Source organism: Convolutriloba macropyga, chromosome 4 (assembly GCF_964194025.1).
Source record: "Convolutriloba macropyga chromosome 4, txConMacr16.3, whole genome shotgun sequence".
Classification (NCBI taxonomy): Eukaryota; Metazoa; Xenacoelomorpha; order Acoela; family Convolutidae; genus Convolutriloba; species Convolutriloba macropyga.
Window position 1 is genome coordinate 38,922,913 of NC_134471.1, and position 14,801 is coordinate 38,937,713.

Below are 14,801 nucleotides of genomic sequence, written 5' to 3' on the forward strand. Positions count from 1 at the left end.
TCTTCTTTCACATTTTTCAGTTTTTGAAGTTTTTTAATGTAAAATTTTCAATTTAATTATTTTTTTTTTCATTAAAAAAATGTTGTTTTACAAAAATATTTTTTTCAAAAATGTCGTTTTTTACATAAGGTTTTAACCAAAAATTTATATTTTGTTGTTTTTTATTTTTCTATTTTTCCATTTTTCAGCTTTTGAAGTTTTTTCATTGTAAATGAAAAAACTTCAAAATTTGAAAAATGGAAAAATAGAAAAATAAAAAACAACAAAATATACATTTTTGGTTAAAACCTTATGTAAAAAACGACATTTTTGAAAAAAATATTTTTGTAAAACAACATTTTTTAATGAAAAAAAATAATTAAATTGAAAATTTTACATTAAAAAACTTCAAAAACTGAAAAATGTGAAAGAAGATAAATAAAAAACAACAAAGTTTACATTTTTTGTTAAAAAACTTATGTAAAAAACGACATTTTTGAAAAAAAAATTTTAGTAAAACAACATTTTTTAATGAAAAAAACAATTAAATTGAAAATTTTACATGAAAAAAACTCCAAAAACTGAAAATTGTAAAAATAGAAAAACAAGAAACAACAAAGTTTACATTTTTTGTTAAAAACCTTATGTAAAAAACGACATTTTTGAAAGAAAAGTTTTTTAGTAAAACGACATTTATTAATAAAAATATAATTGTGTTGAAAATTTTACATTAAAAAACTTCAAAAACTGAAAAATATTAAAATAGAAAAATAAAAAGCAACAAAATTTACATTTTTTGTTAAAAACCATATGTGAAAAACGACATTTTTGAAAAAAAAAATTTTAGTAAAACGACACTCTTTAATGAAAAAAGAAATAAATTAAAAATTTTACATTGAAAAACTTCGAAAACTGAAAAATGTAAAAGTAGAAAAACAAAAGACAACAAAATTTACATTTTTTGTTAAACCTTATGTAAAAAACGACATTTTTGAAAAAAAATTATTTTAGTAAAACAATATTTTTTAATAAAAAAACAATAAAATTGAAAATTTTACATTGGAAAAACTTCAAAAACTGAGAAATGGAAAAATAGAAAAATAAAAAACATTAAAATTTACATTTTTCGTTAAAAACCTTAGGTAAAAAACGAAATCTTTGATTAAAAACTATTTTAGTAAAACATTTTTTTCAAACTAAATAATTAAATTCAAATTTTTACATCAAAATACCCAATTCAATATATACCCAATTCACAACTTTACAATAAAATACCTAATTCAATATATACCCAATTCAAAAAAGACCCATGATATTGAGTAATTAGCTTATGTCCCAACAGTTGGATACCCGCTGTTTCCTTAATAACTACTAATACCCCTAGTTCCTTCTGGTGGACATATGATTCATTCTAACAAATTTGTTGTTAAGGCACTATCTTGCTAATCCCTTTCGTGTGAACAACTTGGGTATCATGCTGTGAGGTACGTCTTTGGAATCTGACGTTAGTAAAGTGCAACCTGATAAGGGTAAATGACCTAACTAATTTTTTAAGGCACTATCTTGCTAATCTCTTTCGTGTAGCATCTTGGGTATCATGCTGTGAGCTACGTTTTTGAAAATTGGCATTGGTAGAATGTAATATGGTAGGGGGTCAATGACCTCACTGATTTAATGTTAAGGCACTATCTTGCTAATCCCCTTCGTGTGAACAGCTTGGGTGTCATGCTTTGAGGTACGTCTTTGGAAATTTACATTATTAAACTGCAATATGGGAATGGGTATATGACCTTACTAATTTAAAACTAAGGGATTATCTTGCTAATCCCCCTCGTGTGAACAGCTTGCGTGTCATGCTGTGAGTTACGACTTCGGAAACTTACATTATTAAAGTGTAATATGGTAAGGGGTAAACGACCTTACTGATTTGTTGTTAAGGCACTATCTTGCTAATCCCCTTTATGTGAACTGCTTGGGTGTCATGCTGTGAGGTACGTCTTTGGAAATTTACATTATTAAAGCGCAATATGGGAATGGGTAAATGACCTTACTAATTTAATATTTAGGGATTCTCTTGCTAAACCCCCTCGCGTGAAGAGCTTGGGTATCATGCTGTGAGGTACGTCTTTGGGATTTGAGGTAAAATGGGCTATACGTACTCTTTATACATTATCATTTTTATTTTTTTTATTGTTTTTTGTTTAAAACTAATTTTTTAAGGCACTATTTTGCATTGTTTTACATAAAAAAAAGTGAAAAACGTAAAGTTTTTTATTACATGAAGTTTTAAACAAAAAAACTTGTATATTGATTTTTTTTATTTTCGGTTTTTTAGTTTTTGATGTTTTTAAGCTACTTTTGTTCAATTAAATTTTTTTATAGTCGTTTTTTCTTAAAATACATGTTGATTCAAAATATCGTTTTTGACATAAGGTTTTCAATAAAAATTGTATTTTTTAAATTTTTCTCCTTTTCAAATCTCCAGTTTTTGAAGTTTTCGAATAATTTTTTAATTAAATTTTTAAGATTTCATTTTACTGTGACCTTTTAAACTGAAATTTCTTGGTTCCCAATTTCAAAAGAAATATCTATTATTATTTTGAAAACTAGCCAATTTCTAGCATTATTATACCATCATATAAGCTGCAGCGAGCTAATCATATTCCAATGCGACCTTTCTCTGATTTAAAAAGTAGTAAAATAAAAACAATTAATTACAAAACGATCACAAATACAATTAGAAATTACAAATATTATACGTTATCAAAATGATCAAGAGTCCAAATTCCGAAAGCATAAGCTTTCTTCTCTGCACAGTGAAAGGTTTTTTCGTGTCGATACGGATAGTTGCTGCAATCCCAGTCAGTATCCAAATTGTTGAGAAGTTTCGAAACTTTTGGACAACCAAGAACATCTAGATTCTCCACATCTTTACACAAGTAATTTGAGAGGAGATTATATTTCTCCAACCCTTTCGCAAAGTATTCTGCTGTAGGTGAACAATATTGGTGAATGATTGATGACAACTCAATATATTCCAGTTTTCCACTGTTCCAATTGATCCCATGTAAATTTTTAGTGTTCCAGTTTGCTTGAAAAGTAGGTTGGTAGTCTTTGGGTGGCAGGAAACTGAATCCCAAAACAATTCCGTCCTTGAAAACACCCAACTCCTTAACAATTTTCCCCTCCAAGCACTCAATATCAAATACAACGAGAGACATTCCTTTTTCTAGATTACAGAACAAAAAAGATTAACCCAGTTAACCCATGAAACATGGTCTGGGAAAATTTGGTAACATGTAACAGTATCCTGGACCCTTCGGCAGAATCGTGCAGTAAAGCGTGTAATCGAAAAACTTTCAATCTAGTAAAGAAAAAGTCAAGAAAGGAACTTGCTTAACGAATAATTCCTGTATGAGGAAATTTTTGGTCATTTTATTCGGAATTTATTATTTTGTCCCATATTTTACAGGCTGATAAGAAAGAGTTTTTGCGTTTTTCATTTTCGGAAAACCATGAAAGTATGTTTCCGTAACAATTGAATATGTTGACAAGAATGAAACTACCAAAAGATATGACTGGAACTACTACTTTTGGTAGTTACTTTTGTTGAATTGAGCAAAAGATGAGATCTGGAAGCAGAAAATAAGAAAACCTGGATGAATAAGGGTAACTGAACAATGTAAGGGGAAAGAAACAAATGACTGAAATATCTTGAAAATTACCCTCAATATATCGAGCCAATGAAACTTAATTAAAACAAAGAAGAATTGGGAACAAAAAACCTCTTAGCCGATAAGATCTTATAAAACATTTTGTTAAGTCAATGAAAGTTGTGTAGAAAATGATTTAGTGTTTATGTCATTTCTGTTTTTAGTAAGGTCACATGATGTTAGTATTGAGTTTTTCATTAGTCAAGTGAGGGAGAGTATAGCGAGGCATATCAGCAAGCTAGATTGTACTAAGGTTGGTTCCGACAGACTTTAGTGAATTGCTTTTAACAGCCGACGCTCCCTGTACCTCTTTCTTTGCATCTTGCCCAGTTTCCGTAGAAAAACACAACAAGGAAGCTGTCTTGTCAAATTTTTTCAGGCCAAACTTGGGGTCAATTGCGTTTTCTTCTTCTCTACTTGCAATAAAACTCTCTGTCAGTGACCCATTTTCCCACTCGTCACAATCCTTATCAGGTTTCTGCAAATTTTCAAAGTCGTCAGACAAACACCAGAGGAATTTAAGTTCTCTCTCCTGCTCAAAAAATCCGGGTAAATGTTTATACATTGGTCTATAAGACAACTCATAGTAACAAAAATGTCCACGGACGAATCTGCTTAGTTCCGTGTTGTCTGAGACTTGTAAAGTTTTGTTTTCGATGTGGGTCACATGAGTTCAATGACCCCATACAATACCTAGGTATCTGTAATTCGGTAATTGTGGTAATCATACGTCTTAGTTGACCTACATTTTGTTGAGCGGCTCCATTGCAAGGATGAAATCACCTAATTGTCTGTATTTGCGAAGACAGTATGACATGATTTTTTGGTATGAGGACTTAATTGATACATTTTACGACTAATTTCTAACGATAGTGAAAAAATTCCTGATAAATTTGTGCTCATAAAACCTCTATCGATCACCTGAGAAGATTCGCTCTGACAAAAGAAGATGTCAAAAGTTGATGTTTGTAAGATCACTAAATAATTGGATTGACAGAATGAATTTAAATAAATACAGATGATGGCAAGTTGTATAATTTTTGATATATTTTGGATAAATATTTGATAAAATTTTGTTATATTGCTTATAATTTGGGTGTTTTTCGTCAATACTAAAGAAAATTGGGTAAAATTTGAGTATTTTTGACAAGATTCAGCTACTTTTGGTAAATATAAGTGGCGGGAATTGGACAGTTTTTAATAGAATTGTTTCGGTTTTGATAGGAATTAAATTTTTTTTGGCAAAAATGTAGTTTTTTTTTGGTAAGAAATGGCTAATTTCAACTAGTATTGTTTAATTTCTTTTAAGGTTTTGGAAAGTGTTTGTCAGAATTGGGCATTTTTTTCAAGAATTGGGGATTTTTTATCAAGAATTGGGTATTTTGGCAAGAATTGGGTATTTTTAAGCAAGACTTTGATATTTTTTGGCAATAATTGGATAATTTTTGGTAATAATTGGCTTTTTTTTGGCAGCAATTGGGTACTTTTTAGCAGGTTTTGTGTAGTTTTTAGACAGAATTGGGTATTTTTTAGCATGAATTGGGTAATTTTTTGCATTTTTTGGGTGTTTTTTAGATAAAATTGGGTATTTTTGGCATGAATTGTGTGTGATTTCTCAAGAATATGATATTTTTAGCAAGAATTGGGTATTTTTGGCAGAAATTGTGTGTTTTTAGGCAAGAATTTTGAATTTTTCGGTAATAATTGGATAATTTTCGATAACATTTGTCTAATTTTTGGTACTTTTTAGCAAGTTTTGGGTATTTTTTAGACAGAATTCGGTATTTTTTGGCATGAATTGGGTGTTTTTTCAAGAGTTGGGTATTTTTTTGCAAGAATTGGATATTTTTGGTAAGAATTGTGTATTTTTAAGCAAGAATTTGGTATTTTTTGGTAATAATTGGATAATTTTTGGTAACAGTTGTCTATTTTTGGCAAAAATTCGGTACTTTTTAGCAAGTTTTGGGTAATTTTTAGACAGAATTGGGTATTTTTTTATCTACGCGGGATAATGTTATTAAGGGATTATCTTACTAATCTACTTCGTGTCAACAGCTTGGGTATCATGCTGTGAGGTACATTCTTGAAAATCACGTAAGCTGTACATAATTGTAAATGAGTCATCCTATCTATTTTAAAATTAAAACATTACCTAGCTAATCCCCCTTTGTGTGAACAGCTTGGTGTCATGCTGTGAGGTGCATTTTTGAAAAGTCGTACGTAACTGTAAATGAGTCATCCTAATTTATTATTAAAGGATTATCTTGCTAATCCCTTTCGTGTGAACAGCTTGGGTATCAAGCTGTGAGGTACGTCTTTGGAAATTGACATTAGTAAAGTGTAATATGGTAGGGGGTCAATGACCTGACTGATTTGCTGTTAAGGCACTATCTTGCTAATCCCCTTCGTGTGAACAGCGTGGGTATCATGCTGTGAGGTACGTTTTTGGAAATTTACATTATTAAAGTGTAAAATGGTAGGGGGTCAATGACCTTACTGATTTGTTGTTAAGACACTGTCTTGCTAATCCCTTTAGTGTGAACAGCTGGGGTGTGTCATGCTGTGAGGTACACTTTTGAAAATTTACATTAGTAAACTGTAATATGGTAGGGGGTCAATGACTTGACTGATTTGCTGTTAAGGCACTATCTTGCTAATCCCCTCGTGTGAACAGCTTGGGTGTCATGCTGTGAGGTATGTTTTTGGAAATTTACATTATTAAAGTGTAAAATGGTAGGGGGTCAATGACCTTACTGATTTGTTGTTAAGACACTGTCTTGCTAATCCATTTAGTGTGAACAGCTTGGGTGTCATGCTGTGAGGTACACTTTTGAAAATTTACATTAGTAAACTGTAATATGGTAGGGGGTCAATGACTTGACTGATTTGCTGTTAAGGCACTATCTTGCTAATCCCCTCTTGTGAACAGCTTGGGTGTCATGCTGTGAGGTACACTTTTTGAAATTTACATTTTTAAAGTGTAATATGGGAAAGGGTAAATGACCTTACTAATTTAATTTCAAGGGATTTTCTTGCTAATCCCCTCGTGTGAACAGCTTGGGTATCATGCTGTGATGTACACTTTTGGAAATTTACATTATAAAAGTGTATTATGGGAAAGGGTAAATGACCTTACTAATTTAATATCAAGGGATTATCTTGCTAATCCCCTCGTGTGAACAGCTTGGGTATCATGCTGTGAGGTACGTCTTTGAAAATTTACATTATTAAAGTGCATTACGGTAGGGGGTCAATGTCCTTGCTGATTTGTTGTTAAGGCACTATCTTGCTAATCCCCTTCGTGTGAACAGCGTGGGTATCATGCTGTGCGGTACACTTTTGAAAATCACGTAAACCGTACGTAAGTGTAAATGAATCACCCTATCTAATTTAATATTAAACATTACCTAACTGATCCCCTTTGAGAGAACAGCTTGGGTGTCATGCTGTGAGGTACGTCTTTGGAAATTTACATTATTAAAGTGCAATATGGGAATGGGTAAATGGCCTAATTTAATATTAAGGGATTAACTTGCTAATCCCCCTCGTGTGAACAGCGTGGGTATCAAGCTGTGAGGTACATCTTTGGGATTTGAGGGAAAATGGGCTATACCTAATGTTAATACATAGGTACTTCCTTTTTGGCCCCCCAGCTTTGCTCACGTTATACTACTGCTTTGGTTGGTGTATATATGCTCCAAAACGACGTGAAAAACTTGTGCCTAAAATCAGCATGCAGGTTGTGCTGTAACAAAATGTGCAATTAGTTTCGTCGACTTTTTATTAGAACATGCTCCCGGGGTTTTTCCATTCATAGTTTCTCCGAAATATGCCCTGCATTGTGGGATGATTGTAGGTTTATAGGTTACAGCACCGCAAAGATGGGGGAGTTTTCTTTACTTTCAGCGCACCTCTATTGTCTGTACGTTTATATCTTGCTCAAAGGCGGCTATATGAGATGGATCTATGTAGTTCATTATGGTGATATAATTTCTGATATGAAGCGACTAGGCTACTTGGAAGCAAAGCTGACGTCGTTGTTTTGGAGTAGTTTATTTGGCAATGGTCGTGTTCATGAACCTAAATGTTGTGCCGTCCTTTGGTGAAATCATATTTTGTGACATCGAATGTGATGTTGAATTGTGTGGTGGGTTATTTTGAATATGGCTTTGGTGTTGCAGGTGTTAGAAGGTATTCTGGGGGAGAGATTGGACAGTGATCTGCAGGAGGCTCTATCAGATGGAGTGCACCTTTGTAATTTTATCAACGCCCTTCAGATTCCCAATGCAACAGTGCTCAACATCAAATACCCCTCACATGTAATTTAATAAATAGTTGTTCTATTTGTTTAAGTGTATCAATGCTTTTTAGAACCTTTAAATCACGCATATGAAAAATAAGGAAAATATAATTTAATTTTCTTTGCTGTTGTTGCTACAGCTTAAGTTTACAGGAATTTCCTTTATTTAGAGTACTTACAATTTTTGATAAGAGTTATCTTGCAGACACTCCTGTTTCGTCTATATATGTATGTGATCCAACGTATTGAATTGAGCTACTGTTAAGTATTTTTAAAATGAAAGCATGCTAGAGTTTATAATGTTCGGAAATCAAATTTATCTATCGTTTGGCTCTCAAATGAAATTTGAAGCAATTGTTGTATTCCTGTGGTTCTCTTTCTACAAAATATTTGCTCTCAAAAGTTGCCGAGTTTTCTCTTGAGTTGCGAATATAGCTAAAGGTTACTTCAAAGGACTATAAAAATAGCTCTTCTAGTCGTTCTAGAATTCATCTAGAAGTTTCTAGCAATTATTAATAGCCGCCGTCAGCCTCTCAACGGCTATTATTTAGGCGCTCTCCTTTTTTTACAATCCAAAGTAATTGCATTGTATTGGCGTGCTGTTTTTGTAACGAGTCGAAGAGGAGTATTGGTGGAGCATCTTTTTTAACAATAATTTTCGTAGTGTTTTTGATCACGACGTAATATTCAATGCCACAATTAAAACTATGTGATTAGGTCAAGCGGCTGAACAAATTGAAGAGCAGAGAAAAGAGGGAGTGGTTTTCTGTTCATATACTTTTTTGAGAGCGAGAAAAATAGCTGTGAAAAAATGTCTACGCTTTTTCAATGAAAAGCGGGTTTTTCTAGGAAAAATGCTTTTTTAGCGGATTTTTCAAAGCTTTTTTCTCTCGATTATATTATCTAAACTATTAATAGTTTGTTTCGAAGCATTTTTGACCATCTGAAGCAAATATTACACATTCAAATTCAATTTCTGGCTATTTTTCACCATTTTGCCTTGATTAAAGCTTTGGAGCAGTTGTTTTTAATTGCTCTCAAATGGAGTTTGTAGCGATTTTATTAGTCTTTTTGGTATTTTTAATGCGATTTTTCGCTTGACCGATTTTTCGTCTAAACCATTTGACTTTTCGTCCTTAAAAACAGGTCAAACAGGTAGTGCCCATTAAGTTTCATTGGAGACCCTTAGCCTCGTTTAGTAGTCCTTCGACTGCTTAGTGTGATGAAGTTACCGGGAAGCGGTGTTTTAAGGTTAAAAGGTCATTTTTAGGAGTATATGAGCCCAAAATGTTGCCATTTTTTGTCGTATTTTTTCGACATTTCTCGAACTTTTTGTTGGACCACACTAGAATTGAGGCTGGTTAAAGTTAATAAAGGTCTTTTACAAGACATAAGTACTTTTTATGACCTTTTAAAGAGCTCTATGTTTTGGTAATCCAAACAAAAACACGCGATTTTATAGTAATTTTCACAATTTTTTTCAAGCTTTTTGTAAAATTTCTGTCACTTTTTGATTCTTTTCAGTCAGGTGTCTAGGAAACTCCTCTGGGGTTTGATAATAGATTACTGCACAATTTCAAGTGGTAATGGAATGCTTTTCACCATTTCAACATCACGAATTTAGGCAGTTTTTTCACATTTATTGTCATTATTCAAGTTTTTCCGACCCAAGGGCCAGAAAAACTCCTTAACGGTTTGATAATATTTTACTGAAAAATTTTTACTGGCCATGGAATAGTTTTCAACTTTTCAATAGTCACAAATTTTAGCAATTTTTTGATCATTGATTTTTGTCATTTTTTAGGTGTCTCCAGCTTTAAGAGCCAAGGAACCTCCTCTAGGTGTGTTAATAGGTTACTGTATAGTTTCGAGATGTAATAGAATGTTTATCAAGATTTTAACGTCAAGAATTTCAGCATTTTTTAAACAAAAATTTCTTTCAAGTTTTTTGACCTTTATTGTCATTAACCAGGTTTTCTTAGCCTCAGGCATCAAAAAACCTTCTTTAGGGTTTGATAAGTTTTTGAAATTTTTTTTTTTGGCCTGGAATAGGTTTCAAGTTTTTTTATAGCACAAGTTTAAGCAATTTTCGATGAAACTTGCAATTTTTTTGTTTTTATGTCAGTTTTTATGTTTCTCCAGCCTCAAGAGCCAAGGAACCTCCTCTAGGGTTTGATAATATGTTACTGCATAGATTCTGAATGTATTTAAATGTTTTTCAAGATTTTTTGAGTATTCTTGAATTTTTTCCAGCACTAGGGGCCCAGGTTTGATGATTAGCTGCTACATAGTTTCTAGAGTTAATGTAATTGTTAGCAATATGTTTATGACTCGAGTATTGGCACTTTTTTGATAGAAATGAAATTTTTTCAAATTTTTGTAAAAATTTTTAACAAGTTCCAAGTTAAATGATCTTTGAGCCTGTGAAAATATTTTAGGCTTGAAATGGGGATACTGGATAGTCTCTTGAGACAATGAAATGGCTCTGAAGATTTTAATATCACGAATTTTAGCAAGATTTTGTTAATATTTGCAATTGTTTTTTAATTTTTTGAGTATCTTGGTCCTTTTCTGAGTTTAGCTATCATTAGTGGCCAACGAAACTTTTTAAGTCTTGCAGACGGGTTACATGGCAGAACTCAGACAAAAATGGTTTTGAGCAATTTTTTTCAATGCGAACTGCAGAAATTTTTCTTGAAGTTTGCACTTACTAACAAGGCTAGAAAACTAGAAGTCGCACAGTCGAATCTCAGCACGAAAAATTTTTTTAGCTCTCTCTCTCTCTCTCTCTCTCTCTTTGTTGGAGTTTCTTTCCGTCTCTTTCTCGTTCTTGTTTTATCTCTCTCTCTCTCTCACTCTCTCTCTCTCTTTCTCTCTCTCTCTCTCTTTCCTTGACTCTTTTGTTGAAGCCGCTCTTCAACTGCTGTTATGTGGCGTGTTGTCATCATTTATTACCCTCACCTCACTTCCCTTCACTAAACCTTGACTAGCTTCTGAGAGAGCCAACCACTCGCGGGTCGTTTGAGAGCATTTCGCCCGACGTTAGTCGCTTACGTTATTTTACTTCAACGGTAATATTTTTGAAGCAGATCTTATGCTTCTCACTGTAGTTTTTCTAGGTGAATTCTTACTTAGGAGCTATTCATAGGTGTTGCTACTATGGAGTGACAATTGAAGGCTCGAAATAATTGTTCGCTTAAATTTATACAATTTTGTGACGGTTTTCTAGTTCTTTGCATTTTTTGTTTAATTCCTCTCCCTTAATTAATGGGTTGGTCACCGGTAAACCGGAAGATTGAATTAAAATTTTTCTCGGAATAATGGTCAGGAAGTTAATTTTAGCATTTCGTTGAAAATCTTGTTAAAGAATTTTATGGAGGATGTTATTTTTCTGTTTAGCGCACCGTCATCTCATTTGACTTTCCTTGTTTTTATCCTTATGAACCCATTTTATGAGGTTATCTGTTAAGTGATACTTTGTTGCAAACTTTTTTTCTTACAAGGTCTTTTGCCAATTCTTTTGAGGCGCAACTGAAAGTAAGTTTCTTCAACTAAAAGTGAGTTTTGACAGTTTTCTTGTCAGGTTATTTTTCTTGTTGTTTAAAATTGCTTAGTACAATTATGTGGAATGTGCATTAGGTCAGTGAGGATGATCAGTTTGCTACTTCGAATAGTTTCCGAAATTCTTTTGGTTATGTTTTTTAAGATATAATTGCACTTTTGGATTTTTAACTCAGTGAGATGTCAATTTGGAGTTTTGGTTTTGATGACGCTAGATTAGTTGAAGAAGCGAAAATTGGCGTAGGTTTGAAGCTTTGTTTTTCGAAGTGTAGTGGAAAAATGGTATTTGAACACAATTTCGGTTTTTGCAAGCGACTTTTTAACGTGCGGCAATTCGACTTCTATTTTCAGTGTTTCTACTCTTGAGTGCTAATCCTTTGATATATATTTGTTCTAATTCGCGTATTTGCAATTGCTTGAATTCATCAATGGGCATCTGATGCTTTTTATGACTGACACTATTTCTATTATCTTATCGATTGGTATCATTACAGACAGGACTCATTGGTTGCTAATGAGTCATCAATGAACCTATTTAGTTGTTGCAGATCATGGCTGGTGTTTTTCATAACTTTGACTCTGTGTTCTCAAAGATTTTTTTTATTTTTTTGAGGTTGGTGAGTAATTGTGCTTGTTGTTGTCTTGATTGATGGATTTGATTGGTTAAGTTCAAAGCTATTGCTTTCTATAACTTTGACACCAATTGTTTTTTGATACCAATTTTTTATGCGAGTGTTTGTTGACTATGTGGTCTTATCTCTTTGTCACATCAATGCTGGGTCTCATCGGTTGTTGAGGATGGTTAGATTAATGGATGTAAGTGGTTCATTTCAGTTTTTTGCTTCCTATGACATACGCTGTTCGTTTTTTAAATTGATTTATTTGAATTTTTATAGTTTGTGGTACTCATTGCCGTCTTATCACTTAATCACACTGATGGCAGGTCTCATCGGTTTCTGATTATTACTAGTTTTAGCGCAAAATTTTAAGCGCAAAAAGTTTTAGCGAGTTTTGTCGAAAATTGATTGCCTTTTTGTTGATAAAAGTTGATTCATAGTTTTGAATGTTTTCGTTGTTTCTATTTTGGTGTGAGCTCAGTCTGCAAAATGACAGTTCTTATTGGTGTTCTGGTGCGCCGTAATTTTGGTAACTTAATTGGCCACCAATTTTTGCTACCAATGTTGAGTCCTTTTGCATTATTTTTGCAGACAAAGAAATTCAAAATAAAAAACCATATGAGAAAAAAGAGCTGAGGAAATAATTTCGTTCAAAGCAATATTTCCTCCAAAAAATGCACTAAAAGGTAACTATCTTAACAAAAATTGGCAAGTTTTCAAAATGAGACAAGTTTTTTGTTCCACCGAAGAAGAGGAGATAGGACGACAATTTCATAACAGATGCAAATTTTTTCAGTAAAAAATGGTTTCTTTTCATCAGGCTTAAAATGTTCATGTAAATTAACTTTGCCAGAAATTTTAGAAAAATATTTAACGCTTTCGTGATTAGAAAAACACTTTTTTGCGGCTAGAACCAATGGCAATTATTGCAAAAAGGTAGTTATAGCCGCCTTTTTCAATGGACGTATTCTCAAAAGGATTCCGGATATCTAGTGTCTGCCTTATGCTACTGAATAAAACACCATTAAAAGCCGGACTTGGAAGACTTATTGAACTGAATAAACAAAAACCTCGCCCCGGTAAGTATGAACGTTGACACCAAGCAGGCCATTGAATCAAAGAAATGCGTGACAGCGTGATTAAAAAGCTGAATTCAAGTGATCGTGACGTCACTGGCAACAAATAAAGTTGAGCTGAAACAGAAAAAGCAGAACAAGTCCTGAATTACGATCAATAGAACTGACTCAGCTGATGACATGGCTATCAGTATCTCTAGCGCAGCGACAACTTCACGGTCAACCAAGCATATGACGTGACATGGTCAAACAAAAAAGAAAAAAGATCTTTAAAAGACATTTAAAACTTTTTTAAGCTAAGGGTGCCAGAAAAACCTCACTAATAACATGTTAAGTAGTTGTTCACACTGCAATTCCTTAAAACCTGCACACCAACGATTCATACATTTGAAGAATGATGAATGACAATTAAGGACTTTGGAAAAGGGCAGAAATCAAATTGTTTGCAAAGGCATCCATGGCAATAAATGACATCAAAAGCAATGAAGGGCGTAGCTATATTTTAAAATCTAAATTAAAATTTCTAACTAAAACTGAAAAGTAGATTTATGTTGCCCCTTTATGTTACCATTTATCATTGGAAACCATATAAGTGGTTGAATTAACAAATCAAACCAGGATTCAAAAGTTGACTAAGTTGTTCGAAAATATTTGCTGAGGGAGTTTTTCAATGTTTACAGGGACCCCTTGTTAAGACGCGATTGCAGAATGCCATTCATTTTGTGGATGCATGCATTGGAGCAGGGTTGCCTCAGAACAAGATCTGCTCGCCCTATGACATCGTGGAGAAACGAAATTTCCCTATCGTGTGCAGGACCATTGAAATGCTACTTCAAACCGCCCCTTGATTCCACTTGTTTATACGAACTTATGGCTGATTTTAAACTTGATGGATGAGCCTCAATGCTTTTCCCTCGTGAACAAGTTTGCGTTTTATCAGACTGTAAACAACGTAAGAAGCATTTTTCTTAATGGTTTGCATAGTCTAATAAGAGGTGGCTTTAGCCATTTTCTATATTACATACCATTATAAGAGTATGAAAATAACAATCATGGATGGATAGATGCATAGTTGGATAGTGATAAGTTATTTCGCAGCAGGGGAAACGGGAACAGCTCTAACTTTAATTACGAACTTCCATTGGTTCACGTATTTTTGGGTATCTGCTTCTGATGAACGGTTGTTAAACTTGGGCATGAACACAAACTGCGCGGGGCTAAATAGTGAATATCGCGATGTGTATTTATTGTTTTAAAATTGCGAAATGATTGTATAAGCGATGTTGCATTTGTATTGCGGGCTGACTCTGTCACCAAGAAAGTTGCCAGAAGAACAGTGCTCAATTGATTTTGAAATCCTTGGTTGGTTCGGCATGTGAAAATTTTGCCCGCGAGACCTAGTATGTCGATGGCAGCCTTTGAGGTGACAAAGTTGAAACCTGCCGCATTAGCTCTTAATTTATGGTTTTACGCGCGAGTTATCTTCATCATCATATTCTAACAAAAAGTTCCTAATAAAATCTAAATTGTGTCTTCAACATCATGATTGTGGTTT

General features: G+C 33.2%; 1 protein-coding gene across 1 annotated transcript in view; it reads left to right on the top strand.

Moving 5' to 3' along the window:
• Nucleotides 1-14,296, top strand: part of LOC142338424 (uncharacterized) — a 51,677-nt gene extending 37,381 nt beyond the window's left edge. Inside the window, exons 9-10 of the mRNA XM_075388182.1 lie at nt 7,874-8,011; nt 13,927-14,296. Coding sequence (XP_075244297.1) covers nt 7,874-8,011; nt 13,927-14,094 — 306 coding nt within the window. The 3' untranslated portion in view covers nt 14,095-14,296. The remainder of the gene's footprint in view (nt 1-7,873; nt 8,012-13,926) is intronic.
• Nucleotides 14,297-14,801: the final 505 nt, after the last annotated feature.